The sequence below is a fragment of the Olea europaea genome, unplaced genomic scaffold, assembly GCF_002742605.1.
Source record: "Olea europaea var. sylvestris unplaced genomic scaffold, O_europaea_v1 scaffold1279, whole genome shotgun sequence".
NCBI lineage: Eukaryota > Viridiplantae > Streptophyta > Magnoliopsida > Lamiales > Oleaceae > Olea > Olea europaea.
This window is the reverse complement of record NW_019230245.1, coordinates 191464-212480: the sequence shown is the minus strand read 5'-3', so window position 1 is coordinate 212480 and position 21017 is coordinate 191464. Positions and strand designations below refer to the sequence as shown.

At 34.7% G+C, this 21017-nt stretch overlaps 1 protein-coding gene across 7 annotated transcripts in view; it reads left to right on the top strand.

Annotated features, from left to right (window-relative positions):
* LOC111374716 (protein phosphatase 2C 7-like) overlaps positions 1-13496 on the top strand; it is a 20348-nt gene extending 6852 nt beyond the window's left edge. For all 7 annotated transcript variants that reach the window (XM_022997443.1, XM_022997440.1, XM_022997442.1 and 4 more), the window contains 3 exons: positions 11678-12039; positions 12123-12228; positions 12917-13496. In XM_022997443.1, the coding sequence (XP_022853211.1) occupies positions 11678-12039; positions 12123-12228; positions 12917-13251 (803 nt within the window). In that variant the 3' untranslated portion in view covers positions 13252-13496. The remainder of the gene's footprint in view (positions 1-11677; positions 12040-12122; positions 12229-12916) is intronic.
* The last annotated feature ends 7521 nt before the right edge of the window (positions 13497-21017 follow it).

Below are 21017 nucleotides of genomic sequence, written 5' to 3'. Positions count from 1 at the left end.
GGAATTGTGTGTGAGCGAGTTGTGAAGAGGGGCAAAAGATCCCCGAGTTCTTGCCAGATGCTTAGGATAACACGTTAACATGAAATCAAGAATGAGGTTGATCTTGTTTCAGTGCAGATTTTTCATCCCCGAAAAATCAATTTTTTTAATCGTTATTTTACTATTGAAGTCATTATTTTTTACTTCTTCTCTTATTAGTAAGACTTATTTTTCTCTCCTACGATCAAAAAATCAATTCTTAAAATCACTACCGAACAAGCCTTCAATGGGGACGTGTTGATCGATTTAGTTGTAAGACAAGTTCAATGGGTACTTAATGAGTCGATCCACTTACATGTCTTGTCTTTACTGCGATGCTGAGAGTTATTTAACATGGTGCTTCATGGGGATTATACAGCAAAATCAGTCCCCAAATAAGGGAGAGAGTCTCGAACAAATCTAGGAGATTAGTTGGACTAGATAAAGCCTAAAAATCAAATAATGGGAGTGTCCACTTTTGAGTGCTGCCTCTACTTGTCGGAAAGAGTATATTTATAGCTCGCAACACTAACTTGTCACTTTATGTGGCTTACCTCGTGACAAATAAATCAACATTTCAATTAACTTTTGTTGTTGATTTGACTGTGTATTGATAAGTCCATATTATGCATTTACTTTTGGTTTCTTTACTTAATTATTTATGATAAAATGAGCAAGTATCTACTTAACTTTGTGTAAAATATGTTCATTGTAAGTAAAATTCAATTTGAATGTACTTGGATAAAATTGGCGTGAAATTGGTGAAATTGAAACATAATTAGAGTTTATTTAAAGTACTTGAAGATCAATCGGGTTGCAATTGATTGATTAGAAGTATTAATGGTGCGATCGGAGGAGAATCACAAATTTCAGGAGTTATATCCGATGTTTGAAAAGTTTGAGGGCTAAATTACAATTTTTGTAAAATTTGTACCGGATCAATGTAATGATTTTGGGATTGTAAAGACTTAAATGTGAAGATTAAAAAATGAAGGACTAAAATTGCATATAAAATGATGCCAGCCGAGTCGAGGAAAAGTCCAAGGACCGAAATGCGGAAAGGAGAAAACTTGGCTTGCGTTCACAAGTCATTAAGGGCTGCAATTGTAGTCTCCTAAACAATTGAAGCAGAGCAAGTTATGCCCAAATAGTGCGATCGTACCATACGATACATTTTTTGGCAGGCGGAAATTCTTTCTTTGTTCGATTAGTCTTCCACTTGGAAACCATTTAGGGCATGGATTTTGATACAAAATCTTGGTTCTAAAAATACTAGCTTTGTGCAATAATTAATGGAACAGTATTATTTGCACATGTCGTAAGATCATTTATTTAAATTATGATACATCAAACCTCGAGACATTCAAAATGCGATACCTCGACATTTGTAATGAGAGAGAAACAAAGTGGGTGTGTGATGCCAATGTGTTGCATTTTGAGTGGCCCAAAATTTGAGGAGTCATCATTTGATTAGACAATCCTACCACACATGTAGATAGGATCTTCCTTGTAAAACCTATTTCATTTTAAGGGGACCAAGCATGACTTCCAAATAAGATGACAAAAAGTAATAGTTACCTGCTCAAAGACAGTAAGGTATGGAGTATAAAATGTTAATAAGATGTGCTAACAATATGAACTACCTTGAACCAATATAGTGAATCAATTCAATGAGAGAGGAAAAAAAAAAAGGAAATGGAGAAACCCCAATAATCTATTGAGCCACCAAAATTAGGTTTCTAATAAACTACATATATGTTACAAGAAAAGTAAACAAAAAAGAAACCTATAAAAGAAGGAAACTAAATATTATGAAATAATATTATATATAGCTAACATCCCCCTCAAACTCACTATGCTACAACAAGAAGCAGGGAGAATTTGTCGTGTAAAAAGCAAAAACGATGAACTAGACGAGACTTCATGAAAAAGTCAGCAAGTTTTAACAATGTAGAAACGAAAGGTAGAGAAATAATGTCAATCTGCAGATGATGGAATAAACTATACAGCTAACAATGATGCGATATAAAGTGGGATCAATCAAAGGAACACCATCAGAGTGTTAGACTCAAAAGGAGTAAATAAAATCCATAGTATACTTGGACTGAGAGAGAAGATAACATCTAGGATAAGAAGCAACTTCGATTAATATACCTAAGTCCTTCATTTCTAAACAATGAGCCAATTCTGCTTTCAAATACACAATCTCATCAACATCATCATCAATAATAATCATATCGTCAACATATAGTAAACGTAGAGTGCGACCTATTAAAGTACATCTAAAGAGTAGTGCAGAGTCATGATGACTAGATGTAAAATCAAAAGAGGCAACAATGGTGAAAAATTTCTCAAACCAGGCATGAAGTGCTTGTTCGAGGTTATAAAGTGCATTCTTGAGCTTGCAAACGTATCTAGGAGTGTGAGAAAGATCGAGAGAATGAACCATATAAACCTCTTCTTGAAGATTTCTATTCAAAAAGTTATTTTTGACATCCAACTAAAAGGGACTCCACTTATGAACAAATGCAACTGCAATAAGTGTATGAATAATAATCATCTTGGCAATAGGAGAAAAAATTTCCTCATAATCCAAACCATACTGTTGATTAAAATTGTTAGCAACCAATCTAGCCTTGTAACACTCAACTGAACCTTCAGATTTAGTTATAATTTTATAAACCCGACAAGAAACAATAGTTTGTTTACCTAAAGGTAATGCAAACAAGTCCTATGTGTCTATTTTATGTAGAGCATAGAGATCATCAGCTATAGTCCGTTGCCAAAGAGGATCCAAAATAATTTCTTTCTAGGAAGAAGGTTCATATAGCTTATTAATGGAAGTTAAAAACAACAAAATGACTCAGAATAACAAGAATAAACAAAATCAAATAACTGAGTGGACTTATGAATATGTTGAAAACATTAAGGAAAGAAGAGAGCAGGAGCTGGATCAACGATCTCAGACAACGTTTAGGAGGCCAATAAAGGAGGAGGGGTATCATGAGCCGGCACGTGCACTTATAGTACATGAAGAATCAACAGTACATAGGATATGGGAAGGTGGTCTGTCAATATCATCTGAGAATAGATCAATACGAATTAGATCAGTTTTAGTCACGTCAAGAGTATTATCAGAGATATAAAAGAATAAAATGTGCTCAAGAATTACGACCTGACGAGAAACATATAATTTTTTATTAGTGGGATCAACACAGTAATGACCCTTTTGTCCCTGTTCATAACCAAGAAAACACAAATAGAAGAGTGAGATATCATCTCACCACGTTTGACTTTAGGACGAGAAAGAAAGCAATACAGCTAAAGACTCTCAATGAGGAATAATTAGGAAGATGCACATACAATGTTTCAAATGGTGATAAACTTGAAGTGTGGGAAGATGAAATCTTATTAATTAAAGAAACATCAGTAAGAACTGCTTCTCCTCATGCTTCTCCCCAAAATTCACTCGGAACTTTGGCAAATAAGTGAAGGGAACAAGCAATTTTTAGAATGTGCCTATGTTTTCGTTCATCAATACTATTTTGTTGTAGGGTATTAGTACATGAAGTTTGATAAATTGTGCCATCAAAAGCATGCAATTAAGTAAAATCAGAAGAAATATACTCTCCACCCAAGTCATATCTAAAGCACGTAACTATAGCAAAATGTTACGTTGTAATAAGTGCTCTAAAATAACGATAAATAGAAAGAAGTTAGAACGTTGTTTCATAAAATAAACCCAACAATAACGACTATAATCATCAATAAAAAACAATATCTAGACACTCCTTTTATAGCACTAGAAATAAGTCTCCACAAATTACAATGAACAAGATAAAATGATACAGCAAAGCAAGAAAAACTTCAAGATAAAACGTAAAGCAAAAAATTTTAGCTAATTTGAAACCACTACAATTAGAGATGTCATGAGTTTGTAAATCTTCCAAATGACACTTAGAAATAAAAATTTCAAACGACTAGCGGAAACATGTCCAAGGCAAGAATGCCATAAATAAATATTGGAAGACGATGAATTCAAAGAGAAAGATGACAAGTCAACACCAGAGGCTGCAACATATGGTGGTCTCAAATTGCCTAGAACATATAACCCTCACTGTCTAAGGCCTATCCCAATCAACTTTTGAAATCGAGAATCCTGCACATGACAAGCAGTAGAAAAAAACTAAATGAAGTATGTAGAATCACACAATTGGCCACAAAAAACTAGATTCAAAGTAAGAGCTATAAGATAATTGACGTTTGAAAACCAACACTTGCTAAAGGCAATGTGTGTCATCAGCAGTCATAACAGACATAGATAAATGAGATGATGTAAGTCATTAAGGAATTTTGAGTTCAAAGACGTGTTTGAAAGCACCGGAGTCAAAGATTTACGAAAAAGAAATACCTGGGGGTCTTTGAGTATGACAAACTTATATGAGTAAAGGCTAACATAGCATGTAGTTGTGGAGCCAAGAACTTCTGAAACTGCTCTACTAAATCAGTCAACACAGGACTGGAGAAAGGTGGTGCTCCAAGTATAGACGAGTCATCGGGTGGCATGGTGGCAGCCATGTTACCATTGGGACTATATGATCGTAACTGTGGTTGTAGCTGTTGCTTTTTCAATAATTTAGGACATTGAGACTTTCAATGTCCCTTTTGTTTGTAAAAGTTACACTCATCACTAGCAACTTGCATATAACTTTTGTTTTTATTTTGTGTGGATGATCGAGGTATAATAATCAACATTGAGGTGCGAGATAGAGGAAAGGATACTTCTCCTCCAAGAGATTTCAAATGTGTTTCCTCTACTACAAATTCACTAACTACCAAATCAATTGAGAGAAGTGAAGTGCGATGCAAGATAGAGTATCTAAGTCCCTTAACATCACTGCGAAGTGCCATAAAAAACTGAACTAATTGTTGCTCCTCTCTAAAAATAATATACTCCTCAAATACTTTCAGTCCTATGATTCGGAAATGATCAACTCATCCCAAATTGAATTCATAGTAGTGTAAAACTCGAGAATACTCATATTTTTCTGTTCTAAAGCTCGTATATGAATCTCCAACTGATGTTGCTTTGCAAAGTTAGACTAAGGGGGTGTTTGAGCCACATTATTTTGATAATAGTGCATTCTTGAATAATGTATTGATGGAAAATGTGTGGTTAAAAAATAAGAAAAAGTTTTTGATCTGCGTGTAATATTATTTTATTGAAAAATATGTGGTTGAAATGATATCAAATCACTGTTTAAGAATGTATTTTTTTTGGATTAATGAGGCTCAAACAGACCCTAAGTGTGTAACTTCCAAAACCGATACAGGCTTCCTATGCTGTTTCGAACTTCGCCGATATTGTATCAATGGATTGTTCAACAGAAATATGAATACAAGTAAGAATTTTCGCATTATTTCTCCCAATTATCCAATTCTGTCACATAATTCTAAGCACTATTCTTAGATTTCACAATAGTTCTACTAACATAGTCCCACAATCTTTTTTCCTTTAGAAAATTTCTCACCATTGTACTCCAATATGAGTAATTTTTGCCATTGAATCTGATACTAATGGATTGAAGTGAATTATCTCTTTCAATTACCATCATAAAGTCAACAAATAATCAACTATGAATCAATGAAATCACTAGAAACTACAATTGGAATATACTGCAATATACGTATAACCAAAGTAATACCACCAAAAGATTATAAATTTTACCAAGGAACAAACTACCTTTAAGAATTACCTCAAAAATCTCGCTCTCGAGCGATCAAAACATTACTACGTGTGTCTCAAGCACAGTTGTCCGATGCCACGCACCTAACAAGAAGATGCGTCTCAACCTGCTGAACAAAAATTTGGTCTTAGTTTTCTCAACCGATCTCTGGTTCGATCGGAATCATGATTTCTAGTTGCAATCGATTAGGTTTTTACACAGTTTTTTCTTGCCTAGTTTCTGTTAGGATTTCCAATGTATTGTAATCAGAAGTTTCACAAGTTTCACTCAACTATAGACTCTAATACCATGTTAACAATATAAACTACCTTGAACCAATATAGTGAATCAATTCAAAGGAAAGAAAATAAAAGAGAAGAAGAAAGAAACTAATAATCTATTGAGCTGCCAAAATTAAGTTTTTAATGAAACACATAAGTTTATTATCATGAGAGAAGTAAATAAAAAGGAAAAATACAATAGAAAGAAACTAAATATTATGCAATAATATTATATATGGCTAACAAGATGAAGTAAAAGCTATATCGTTTGTGACTTCATTTAAGTTCGAGATTTCATGCATCTCGTGATATACTTGTAAGAGACTTTGTCTGAATCATATTCATAGATCGAAGAAGCCCATTTTCTTCCATTTATTCCAAGGTAAGAATTCAATAATCCCTTAACCAAAATCAATCTCCAAACTCATCGATCTTCCCATTAACATACCCAAATGCCTCACCTTCATAATCACTGGCTCGAAGATAGAAAGGTTATGCAGTGAGGTTGAACTCATAGGCAGCTAATTGTGTTTGTGCTGCCTTTGTGCTTGAAAAACTCAAAGACACGCTTATCACAGTGCCTAAGAATATATAATTGATACAATTTTATGGTAGGATCTATTATTTAATTAATATTCAATTAAATTAAATAATAGAGTCTGTTGACCTCCAAAAATGGCTCAAACAGGTTTCCTAGTCTCGTCCCCTTGAAACCTGCGCAAGTAGCACCCCGTCAAGAGGCAAAGGCAGCCGAACGAGAAAAATATCCGACGACCGTTTGCACTTCGACAGTGAAGTCAACAGCTGGACGGAGATAGATATATAGAGTGCAATAGTATGGAGATGGGTAAATCCATATATATAGAGAAATGGAAGTGAAATGGGCCAAACAAGCTGATGGGCCTCGTTGGAGTCCAATAAGATGGCCCAATATGAAATGGTAATTTATAGGCGTAACAGTAGTCCCCCAAGTCCGAGTCGTATTATTTATATGCAGGTTGGACTTGAAATATAAACTGTCAAGTAGGCGAGGTCTTACAGATTGCCTCAGAAAGATGGGTAGCTCCAATAAGCGAGGACTTATGAACTGCCTCGAAAATATGCATCAATTTGGAATAGGCGAGGACTTACGAATTGCCTCGAGAAATATGAGTCGCTCCAATAAGTGAGGACCTATGAACTACCTCAGAAAATGTGTGCGAGTCAGAATAAGTGAGGACTCACGAATTGCCTCGAAAGATATACTGTATGTATTTTTTCGAAATTTCAGCAGCATCTCCTCTGTAATATGGACTAAATCAATCCTGTAATACAATACAATATATCCACAGTACATATACCAAATAAATTTGGGGTCCATTTGCCCTTTCAAATGCTCATAACTATAAGGTGTGACATATCACATTTCTCCAAGATATGTGCAAAGGGTATAGTAAATCATGTGCTCACACAGCTCAGTGTATCAATAGTGCTATAGTGAAATAAGTAACATGATGTTGACAATAAAATGAAAATGATGATAACACGATATACGTACTGGCTGTGATGAAAATAATGTATGACATGCTAGCAGTGATATGGCATTCATACTTGGAAGCATTAATGTGATGCGTATGCTAGCAGTAATATGCAGCCCCCCAAGTCCGAGTCATATTATTTATATGCGGGTCGGACTTGAAATGTAAGCTACTATAATAAAGTTGATATAGAGACGATGCTCTGAATGTAAGTAGCATAGGCGACAGGGGCGGTGCGTTGGATGCAGAGGCAATGCTCTGATTGTAGTAGCAGAGGCGATGCTCTGGATGTAGTAGCAGAAGTGATGCTCTGAACTGAATATAAGTAGTTATTCAAAGTTTTAGCCATTTTCAAAAGCGTCGTCCCCTGTGGGTCAGCGCACCGGTGGCAGATGAGCTCTTCACACAACTTTACAAATCTTCAACTCACCTGATGCGGAGTCCTCTATGGGTCATCGCCTCAATCTCTGCATTCCCTTCGGAACTTTTCAAAGCTTTAACCATCTCCCAATCCGTCGTCCCCTGTGGGTCAGCGCACCGGTGGCAAATGAGCTCTTCACCCAGCTTTACAAAGCTTCGATGCACCTGACGTGGAGTCCCTTGTGGGTCATCACCTCGATCGCTACGTTCCCTCCTAAACTGTGGGTTAGCGCACCGATGGTAGATGAGCTCTTCACCTAGCTTTACAAAGCTTTGATGTACCTGACGCGGAGTCCTCTGTGGATCATCACCTCGGTCGCTGTGTTCCCTTCTCAGCTTTTCAAATCTTTAGCCATCTCCCAATGTGTCGTTCTCCTATGGGTCAGCACCCCAGAAGCAGATCAACTCCTCCCCAATAGAATCACAACTCACAACGCCTCGGTTATCACTAAACCTATGCCAGCAAGTGTTCGGAACATCTGCTAGATGTGGCCTTTCACATCAAGACTTCATCAGAATCCACAGTCCTTACCTAAGCTTGGCATACACAATCAAGAATACAAGTCCATTCATGAATGAATATTCAAGCCTGAACTTGGGAGACTACCGTTACACCCCCTAACTGAACCACTTCGAAACATCAGGCACACTACTCCCTAAAGTGCCACGTCTCCATCCGAAGTGGTTCTGAAGTGATCCAACGACCCCCAACTTGACGCGCTGCGAGGTGTAGGGTAGATCCACTGAATCAGCCAAAGTATCCCCTGACGCCGAAGCGTTAGGCGCTCCGAGGTGATCCTTTAACAAATCTCTCCGTCGCCATTTTCAAAAAGATATCTGTGTCAAGATCCTCTCTGCCTCCAATGATTAATTAATGTGACGTCTCCATAGGTTTAGTTGATGTGACGTATCAACTTTATGTCAACTCGACTCAAAAGAATTAATTGTCCGCCCACTCTAGACGCGGCTGATTGACGCTTATGAGCGGATGCCTCACACCGTCAGATGCATACACGTGTTCCACATCCAGTAGTGCTCCATGTCTATAAATACCTAAGGTTTGGCAAGGGGGAAAGGTAATGAAACTCTCAACTTAGCTCTCCATGCTAAAAAATATACACTCTCCTCCCCACTCTCTTGCATAACTTGAGCAATGTTCCGATCATCCAACACTGACTTGACCGTCGGAGCGTATGCAGCCGTCGCCGTCCTCGCTGGTTCCGACCATGTGCTTTTGACCATGCATTGTTGTGCGCATGGAGGATTACGTGGAGTGGCTATCCATTGGCCACATAAAGGGTCCAACTCGCAAAGTCAACAGAGTCCGTAAATTCAAATCTTAGTAAATTGTTAATAACAAAGAGTTGTGATTGTAAAATACAAATTACTTATGATTAAATCTTAAATCATTAATGGTCGTAAGTAATAACGTAATATGAATATCGTTATTACGGATAGATCATCACATATGACATTTCTTACTTGAAGTAAGTAACTGATATCACGAGCTAAAGTGGATGAATACGTGAATGTTTTGTTTTAGAACAAAACATTGGAGACCCGTTGGAGAGATTCCACATGGATAACTATCTGAATTTCAATGGTTAAACTCTAACTCGGTAGTTGAATTGGTCCTTCGACTTGAGGTTACCGTAGTGCCTTATATGAGAACGGTCACACTTTAGTGATATTAGATGTCGCTCTACCAAGAATCGCTAATACGACATCACTCAGATAAGTCAAAAATCATACGAATACTGTAAATGATTAATAAAGAATCTGTCACTCTTAGATAATAAGACATTGTGTTCTACATTTCATTCAGTTAAGTTTATAACAAAATTCTTGGCAAATGTGTATTCATAAGTCGAAAAAGAGTTTTCGACTTCTATTAACTTAGTAGTAGAATGAAAGATATAATTGATAATTGATATTAACACATATACTTATCTTGCAATTGATCAGAACATATTGATAAAAATATTATAGTTTCATGAAAAATGAAAAAGTTTGATTTTGTCATACCACATTATATTTCCATCACATATATTGCCCTAACACATTACTAGATATCAATTTGAGACGATGAATGAGAATTTGTGATAAATTAAAAATAGTATTTTAATTTATCAATTTTGATTAGATTAAAATAATAATTCATATTATTAGGCATCTTGATCAGAAACATAATAGATCACACAAAAAGGAGAACTAGAAGAATGAAATTCATCAATTAATTGACAAGTGTTTGGCAATTAATTAATTGGGTTGCTTGTTAATAAGCCCGAATTGAGTTAATTAATTCATTGACCAAATTTAATTAATTGAATTAATTAAAGATTGGACCGAATTAAGTTAAGAGATGGACCAAATTTACTTGGACTTATATTCATAAGTTACTAGGGTTTGAAAAAAGGTGTTGAAAACATAATTATTCTTGCTAATACAAGAAAAGAAAACTCTAGTTCTCTCAATCTCATTCCTTCTTTGAATTTTCATTGGATGCTGGACAATTGGATAATTGTGGATTGTAGATCATGATTGTTCGTTTTACAAGATCAGCAAAGAAATTTACAGAAACTATAAAAATGTATAATTTCTATCACATTGTCTATTTAAATACAAAGCATATCTTCGATTGAAATTGAAATTATTTTATTTCTCGCTGTATATGATTAATTAGATTTCCAACATAATACTTGTCACCGGATTCTCAGTTGCATTTCAAAAATTTGGTCCGACTTTAACCGTTGACATAAGAAGACTCTTTTCTAGCTGCCAAACAAACCTGTCCCCAAGTAGAGGAACAATACTAGAATTTTCATCAATCTACATATCCGTTCCTGAAATTTCTGGATTGTGCAAGTTAGTCCCTAAAGATTCTGTTTGCGGGAAAATGGTCCCTGAATTTTCTGAATTGTGCTCAATGGCCTCTGAATTTTCATGTTATTGCAATTCAATCCCTTCCTCTCCTGAAATCTGCATTTTATCTCCTGAATTTTTTGAATTGAAAACATTGGTCTGCGTATGGTTATAGGTGTTAGTAAAATTACAATTATAAATAAAAATTTATAGTTAATTTAAGAAGTGACGTTGTAATCAATTAGGTTGAGGCACAACTTTCTTCCTTTCTTTAACAAGATTTAACCCATTTTCAGCGTTGGAAATCCTCAATCACCGGTGCGGTAGAAATTATATTTACTTGTCCCCTCTAGAATGCAACAATTTAACTGAATGTTGTGTAGTTCGATCCTTTTTATGCTGGAGGATAAACTCAAATCTCCACTATAATAATACCCTTCTTTTGACCAATATATTCCGACGTTTAGAGAGAAGATAGGAAGTTTTCCATAAAATAGTTTCTGTATGAATTTATTTCCCTTGAAATTCGTTTCTTCACCAATTTTCACCTTTTGGAGATAGTTTTTCCGATTGAAACCCTCCATCTCATGAGACAACTTAAGGCACAACTTCCTTTTTCTGTATGAACTTTGTTTTCCTTGAACTCGTTCAGTTTTTCACCCGTTTTCAATTTTTTGAGATAGTTTGTCTGATTGAAAAATCTTTGGTTGGACTTTCCAAAGGTTTTAACCCTCCTCCTTTTGATGCAACTTCCTTGACATTATTCAGTTAACTCTATAAATTCTCTACTTTCAATATCACAACTTATATTCATCTTTGAATCAATTTCTAACTGAGTGGAACTTCATTGTGTAGGTTGCAAATTATTGTCGTGACCGTATCCATTTAGCTTTAGTAGATGAGCTAAAAAATTACAAGGATGATTTGATGAATGGAAGTACTATAGACTCACGACAGGTGCACTGGGAAAAGGTCTTTACCAATTGCTTTTGCAAGGTTGATGATGAAGTTGGGGGAAAAGCAAGCCGAAACATCCCTAATGAAAGTGTGGATGAGCGTATTACAACCTTTGAAGCTGTTGCCCCTGAAACTGTTGGGTCAACTGCTGTAGTTGCAGTGGTTTGTTCATCTCATATCGTGGTTGCCAACTGCGGGGATTCGAGAGCAGTTCTTTACCGTGGTAAAGAAGCAATTGCATTATCAATTGATCATAAAGTAAGCTTGTGTTTATTTTCGATTGCTATCAGCGCCCATCCTTGTAAATGAATTCATTCTTTTCCTTTTGATTAACTTGCCAGCCAAATCGAGAAGACGAATATGCTAGAATTGAAGCTTCTGGAGGTAAAGTCATACAGTGGAATGGACACCGTGTTTTTGGCGTTCTTGCAATGTCGAGGTCCGTTGGTAAGTCAATTAATGTTTGCGGCAAAATATTTTGTCCAATTCTTGCGTTACACGTGCATATCAATGGATGTGTTTATTTTAAACATATTTATCAAAATTCGTGCTCTTTTGAAACTGAAATTGATGTGTACGAAGTTTTTTCTATTATTCTTTTGCTGTCATTAGTTGATACCAAAATGATAAAGCATTTGTCATAGGATTTTTTTATTTGGCTGGAGAATATCTATTTACGCTCTTGTTGTTGTTGTTGACGACCTGGTAGACTGCGGTGCAACTCCATAATATTATTATTAGCATCATTCTTTTACTGGTTAACTTTATTTATTCCAAGTCAAGTTGCTTATTGCTCATTTTGTATCTCCTCTTCATTTTTCACTTTTTTTCACTCACGAGCACGTGTAAGTTCCTTTTGGTTCTAAGTCACCGTGCTCATGGTTATACTATTCTGTTTAACATTTTTGTTTCTGGGGAGTATTGGCACATTTTTATACATTAACCGATCAACTACATGGGAAGAAAAAATCATCTATATTGAGAAGAAGTTGAAAAGATTCATCCAATCTTAGCTTCAATTGTTTCTTCATTTCCTGTTTTAACTTTTATTTGCATTATTGTGGACATATGACGATTGGAGGAGGAAATGTTGTTTGACATTTTAAGCTCTCCTTGGTCCTTCCTTTTCTCTCAGGTGACAGATTCTTGAAGCCATGGATTATACCAGAACCAGAAGTCATGTTTGTGCCACGGGCTCGAGAAGACGAGTGCCTCATTTTGGCAAGTGACGGTTTGTGGGATGTCATGACGAATGAGGAAGCATGCGAAGCAGCTAGAAAGCGGATTTTGTTTTGGCACAAAAAGAATGGAACTAATCCAATGGTGGAGAGAGGCCAAGGAATCGATCCTGCAGCGCAAGCAGCAGCCGAGTACCTCTCGTCACTCGCTCTTCAAAAAGGGAGCAATGATAATATTTCTGTGATTGTAGTGGACTTGAAAGCCCAAAGGAAGTTCAAGAACAAATCATGATTGACAACCACTTTGTGCTTATATAGTTGTTCTATGCATCCATCATAAGCATCTCATTAGTACATGAACAGTCCATTAATTTTACACATGGGCTACATGTATGTTTGAGAGTAGTATTTTAGCATGTAATATAGAAGCAGTTAAGTAAATGACCCATGTCCAAATTTTGGTTCATGTAAATTGAATATATATCTATATATGTTGCATAAATAGTAGAATTTTAAGCTTAAGATCCTATGTTTGTATGGAATTGTGTGTGAGCGAGTTGTGAAGAGGGGCAAAAGATCCCCGAGTTCTTGCCAGATGCTTAGGATAACACGTTAACATGATATCAAGAATGAGGTTGATCTTGTTTCAGTGCATGTTTGTTGTAGATTTTTCATCCCCGAAAAATCAATTTTTTTAATTGTTATTTTACTATTGAAGTCGTTATTTTTTACTTCTTCTCTCATAAATAAAACTTATTTTTCTCTCCTACGGTCAAAAAATCAATTCTTAAAATCACTACCTAACAAGCCTTCAATGGGGACGTGTTGATCGATTTAGTTGTAAGACAAGTTCAATGGGTACTTAATGAGTCGATCCACTTACATGTCTTGTTTTTACTGCGATGCTGAGAGTTATTTAACATAGTGCTTCATGGGGATTATACAGCAAAATCAGTCCCCAAATAAGGGAGAAAGTCTCGAACAAATCTAGGAGATTAGTTGGACTAGATAAAGCCTAAAAATAAAATAATGGGAGTGTCCACTTTTGAGTGCTGCCTCTACTTGTCGGAAAGAGTATATTTATAGCTTGCAACACTAACTTGTCACTTTATGTGGCTTACCTCGTGACAAATAAATCAACATTTCAATTAACTTTTGTTGTTGATTTGACTGTGTATTGATAAGTCCATATTATGCATTTATTTTTTGTTTCTTTACTTAATTATTTATGATAAAATGAGCAAGTATCTACTTAATTTTGTGTAAAATATGTTAATTGTAAGTAAAATCCAATTTGAATGTACTTGGATAAAATTGGCGTGAAATTGGTGAAATTGAAACATAATTAGAGTTCATTTAAAGTACTTGAAGATCAATCGGGTTGCAATTGATTGATTAGAAGTATTAATGGTGCAATCGGAGGAGAATCACAAATTTCGGGAGTTATATCCGATGTTTGAAAAGTTTGAGGGCTAAATTACAATTTTTGTAAAATTTGTACCGGATCAATGTAATGATTTTGGGATTGTAAAGACTTAAATGTGAAGATTAAAAAATGAAGGACTAAAATTGCATATAAAATGATTCCAACCGAGTTGAGGAAAAGTCCAAGGACCGAAATGCAGAAAGGAGAAAACTTGGCTTGCGTTCACAAGTCATTAAGGGCTGCAATTGTAGTCTCCTAAACAATTGAAGCAGAGCAAGTTATGCCCAAATAGTGCGATCGTACCATACGTTTTTTGGCAGGCGGAAATTCTTTCTTTGTTTGAAAGTCTTCCACTTGAAACCATTTAGGGCATGGATTTTGATACAAAATCTTGGTTCTAAAAATACTAGCTTTTGGGCAATAATTAATGGAACAGTATTATATGCACATGTCGTAAGATCATTCATTTAAATCATGATACATCAAACCTCGAGACATTCAAAATGCGATACATCGACATTTGCGATGAGAGAAAAACAAAGCGGGTTTGTGATACCAATGTGTTGCATTTTGAGTGGCCCAAGATTTGAGGAGTCATCATTTGAATAGACAATCCTACCACACATGTAGATAGGATCGTCCTTCTAAAACCTATCTCATTTTAAGGGGACCAAGCATGACTTCCATACAAGATGACAAAAAGTGATACTTACCTGCAGTAACGTATGGTGTATAAAATATTAATAAGATGTGTTAACAATATGAACTATCTTGAACCAATATAGTGAATCAATTCAAAGAGAGAGAGAGGGAAAAAAATGGTGGAGAAGAAGAAGAAATGGAGAAAACCCAATAATCTATTGAGCCACCAAAATTAGGTTTCTAATAAACTACATATATATTACAAGAAAAGTAAACAAAAAAGAAACTTATAAAAGAAGGAAACTAAATATTATAAAATAATATTATATAGAGCTAACATCCCCCTCAAACTCACTATGCTACAACAAGAAGCCGGGAGAATTTGTCGTGTAAAAAGCGAAAATGATGAACTAGACGAGACTTCATGAAAAAGTAAGCAAGTTTTAACAATGTGGAAACAAAAGGTAGAGAAATGGTGACAATCTGCAGATGATGGCAAATCAAATGACAGTCAATCTGGGAATAGATCAATACGAATGAGATCAGTTTTAGTCACGTCAAGAGTATTATTAGATATAGAAAAGAATAGAATGTGCTTAAAAAAAATATATAATTTTTTATTAGTGGAATCAACAAGACGATAACCCTTTTGTCCTTGCCCATAACCAAGAAAACGCAAATAGAAGAATGAGATATCAATTTATTATGTTCAACTTCAGGACGAAGAACAAAGCAGTACAGCTAAAGACTCTCAATGAGGGGTAATATGGAAAATGCCCATAAAATGTTTCAAATTGTGATAAACCTGAAGTGTGTGAAGATGGAATTTTTATTAATTAAAAAAACATCATTAAGAACTTCTTCTTCTCGTGCTTCTCCCCAAAATTCACTGGGAACTTTTGCAGATAAGTGAAGGGAACAAGCAATTTTTACAATGTGCCTATGTTTTCGTTTAGCAATACTATTTTGTTGTGAGGTATTAGTACATGAGGTTTGATGAATTGTGCCATCAAGAGCAAGCAATTAAGTGAAATCAGAAGAAATATACTCTCCATCCAAGTCATATCTAAAGAACGTAATTACAACAAAATGTTACGTTTTAATAAGTGTTCTAAACGAACAATAAATAGAAAGAAGTTAGAACGTTGTTTTATAAGATAAACCCAACAATAACGACTATCAACATTAATAAAAGATGCATAATATCTAGACTCTCATTTTATAGCAATAGCGAGCAGGTCCCCACAAATCACAGTGAACAAGATAAAATGATACAACATAGTGAGAAAAATGTAAAACAAAAAAAAATTAATTAATTTGCAACCACTACAATCAGAAATGTCATAAGTTTGCAAATATCCTAAATGACCCTTAAATAAAAATTTCAAACGACTAACGGAAATATGTCCAAGGCAAGAATGCCACAAATAATACTGGAAGATGATGAATTCAAAGGGAAAGATGACAAGTCAATACCAGAGGCTGCAACATATGGTGGTTTAACATATAACCCTGATTGTCTACGGCATATCCCAATCAACTTTTGAGATCGAGAATCCTACATATGACAAGCAGTAGAAAAAACTGAATTAAGTATGCAGAATCATACAATTAGCTACTAAAAATAAGATTCAAAGTAAGAGCTAGAATACAATAGACGTTTGAAAACAATAAATTATGTGTGTCAACAAAATCAACTAAGGGAAATGGTGTGCCATCAACAGTCATAACAAAAATCGATGAGTGAGAGGACGTAAGTCATTAAAGAAATTTAAGTTAGAAGACGTGTTTGAAAGCACCTGAGTCAAAGATCCATGAAGAAGAAATACCTAGGGGACTTTGAGTATGACAAACTTATATGAGTAAAGGCTAACAGAGCATGTAGTTGTTTAGCTAAGAACTTCTGAAACTGCTATGCTAAATCAATCAACACGGGACTGAAGAAAGGTGGTGCTCCAAGTATAAACGAGTCATCGAGTGGCATGGTGGCAGCCATGTTACCATTGTGACTATAGGATCGTAACTATGGTTGTAGTTGTTGGTTCTTCAATAATTTAGGACATTGAGACTTACAATGTCTCATTTGTTTGCAAAAGTTACACTCGTCACTAGCAACTTGCATATAACTTTTGTTTTGATTCTGTGTGGACAATCGAGAGTGAATAATCAACATTGAGGTGCGAAATGGAGAAAGAGATACTTCTCCTCCAAGCGATTTCAAACGTGTTTCCTCAATTACAAATTCACTAACTACCAAATCAACTGAGAGAAGTAAAGTGTGATGCAAGATAGAGTATCTAAGTCCCTTAACACCAATGCCAAGTGCCATAAAAAAGTGAACTAATCGCTACTCCTCTCTAAAAATAATATACTCCTCAAATACTTTCAGTCCTACTGATTCAGAAATGGCCAACTCATACCAAGTTGAATTCATGGTAGTGTAAAACTCAAAAATACTCATATTTTTCTATTGTAAAACTCGTATATCAATCTCCAATTGATGTCGCTTTGCAAAGTTAGAGTAAGTGTATAACTTCTAAAACTGATCCAAACTTCCTTTGCTGTTTTGAACTTCGCCGGCTATGTACCAATGGATTGTTCAACGGAAATATGAATACAAGTAAGAATTTTCACATTGTTTCTCCCAATTAACCAACTTTATCACATAATTCTAAGCATTGTTCTTTGGTTTTACAATAGTTCTATTAACATAACCCCCACAATCTTTTTCTCTTTAGAAAATTTCTCACCACTATACTCCAATACGAGTAATTTTTACAATTTAATTTGACATTAATGGATTGAAATGAATAATCTTTTTCAATTGACATTATAAAGTCAATAAATAATCAACTATGAATAAACGAAATCACCAGAAACTACAATCAAAATATATTGCACATATATGTATAACCAAAGTAATACCACCAAAAGATTATAAATTTACCAAGGAACAAACTATCTTTTTGAATCATCTCAAAAATCTCACTCCCGCGCTCTCATGTGATCAAAACGTCACTATATGTGTCCTAAGCCCATTTGTCCGATGCCACATACCTAACCAGAAGATGCGTCTCAACCTGCTGAACAAGAATTTGGTCTTAGTTTTCTCAACCGATCTCTGGTTCAATCGGAATCATGATTTTTAGTTGTAGTCGACTAAGTTTTTACACAATTTCTTCTTGCCTAGTTTCAGTTAGGATTTCTAGTGTATTACAATAAGAAGTTTCACTCGACTATAGGCTCTAATACCATGTTAACAATATAAACTACCTTGAACCAATATAGTGAATCAATTCAAAGAGAGGAAAATAAAATAGAAGAGAGAGAGAGAGAGAGAGAGAGAGAGAGAGAGAGAGAGAGAGAAACCAATAATCTATTGAGCGCCAAAATTAAGTTTTTAATGAAATACATAGGTTTATTATTATGAAAGAAATAAATAAAAAGGAAATATATAATGGAAGGAAACTAAATATTATGCAATAATATTATATATGGCTAAAAAGATGTAGTAAAAGCTATATCGTGTGTGACATCATTTAAGTTCGAGATTTCATGCATCTCGTGATATACTCGTAAGAGTCTTTGTCTGAATCATATTCATAGATCGAAGGAGCCCATTTTCTTTCATTTATTCCAAGGCAAGAACTCAACAATCCCTTAACCAAAATCAATCATTAAACTCATTGATCGTGTGTTGTTGTGCGCAGGGAGGATTATGTGGAGTGACTATCCGTTGGCCGCGTGGAGGGTTCAATTCGCGAGATCAAAAGAGTCCGTAAATTCAAATTTTAGTAAATTGTTAATAACAAAGAGTTGTGATTGTAAGATACAAATTACTTATGATTGAATCTTAAATCATTAATGGTCGTAAGTAATAACGTAATATGGATATCGTTATTACGGATAGACCATCACGTATAGCATTTCTTACTTGTGAAATAAGTAACTGATATCACGAAGTAAAATGTGATGACAATTAGATAAACACGTGAATGTTTTGTTATAGAACAAAACATTGGAGACCTATTGGGGAGATTCCACATGGATAACTATCTGAGTTTCAGTGGTTAACCTCTAATGTCGATAGTTGAAGTGGTCCTTCGACTTGAGGTTATCGTAGTGCCTTAAATGAGAACGGTCACACTTTAGTGATATTGGATGTTGCTTTGTCAAGGGTCGCTAATCTGGTATCATTCAGATATGTCAAGAATCACACGAATGCTGTAAATGATTAATAAAGATTTCGTCACTCTTAAATAGTAAGACATTGTGATCTACATTTCATTCAGTTAAGTTTATAACAAAATCCTTTGCCAATGTGTATTCATAAGTCGAAAATCATTCAGTTAAGTTTATAACAAAATCATTGGCCAATGTGTATTCATAAGTCGAAAAGGAGTTTTCGACTTATATTGATTTAATAGTGGAATGAAAGATATGATCAATAATTAATATTAACACATATACATATCGTGCAATTGATCGGATCATATTGACAAAAATATTATGGTTTCATGAAAAACGAACAAATTTGATTTTGTCATACCACATGACATTATATTGCCCTAACACATTATTAGATATCAATTTGGGATGATGAATGTGAATTGGTGATAAATTAAAAATTATATTTTAATTTTTCGATTTTGATTAAGTTAAAATAATAATTCATATTGTTAGGCATCTTGATCGGAAACATAATAGATTACACACAAAGGAGAACTAGAATAATGAAATTCACCAATTAATTAACAAGTGTTTGGCAATTAATTTATTTGGTTGCTTGTTAATAGGCCCAAATTGAATTAATTAATTCATTGACCAAATTTAATTAATTGAATTAATTAAATATTGGAACGAATTAAATTAAGAGACGGACCAAATTTACTTGGACTTATATTAATAGGTTACTAGGGTTTGAAAAAAGGTGTAGAAAACATAAATATTCTTGCTAATACAAGAAAAGAAAATTCTAATTCTCTCAATCTCATTCCTTATTTGAATTTTCATTGGATGCTGAACAATTGGATAATTGTGGATTGTAGATCATGATTGTTCGTGTTACAAAATCAGCAAAGAAATTTATAGAATCTATAAAAAGGTATAATTCCTATCAAAGTGTCCATTTAAATACAAAGCATATCTTTGATTGAAATTGAAATTATTTTATTTCTCGCTGTATATGATTAATTAGATTTTCAACATAATACTTGTCACCGGATTCTCAGTTGCATTTCAAAAATTTGGTCCGACTTTAACCGTTGACATAAGAAGACTCTTTTCTAGCTGCCAAACAAACCTGTCCCCAAGTAGAGGAACAATACTAGAATTTTCATCAATCTACATTTCCGTTCCTGAAATTTCTGGATTGTGCAAGTTAGTCCCTAAAGATTCTGTTTGCGGGAAAATGGTCCCTGAATTTTCTGAATTGTGCTTAATGGCCTCTGAATTTTCATGTTATTGCAATTCAATCCCTTCCTCTCCTGAAATCTGCATTTTATCTCCTGAATTTTTTGAATTGAAAACATTGGTCTGCATATGGTTATAGGTGTTAGTAAAATTACAATTATAAATAAAAATTTATAGTTAATTTAAGAAGTGACGTTGTAATCAATTAGGTTGAGGCACTAGTATCTTCCTTTCTTTAACAAGATTTAACCCATTTTCAGCGTTGGAAATCCTCAATCACTGGTGCTTTAGAAATCCTATTTACTTGTTCCCTCTAGAATGCAACAATTTAACTGAATGTTGTGTAGTTCGATCCTTTTTATGCTAGAGGATAAACTCAAATCTCCACTATAATAATACCCTTCTTTTGACCAATATATTCCGACTTCTAGAGAGAAGATAGGAAATAGTATAAGTTTGCATTGGATTCTTTGAAATATGAATAGAAACCCTCCTTACACTAAAAAGCAATGTTTCATCTACAATTCTCACTTTTTTCCTCACAAGAACATGGAATATACGAAGTGAATAAAATCTAA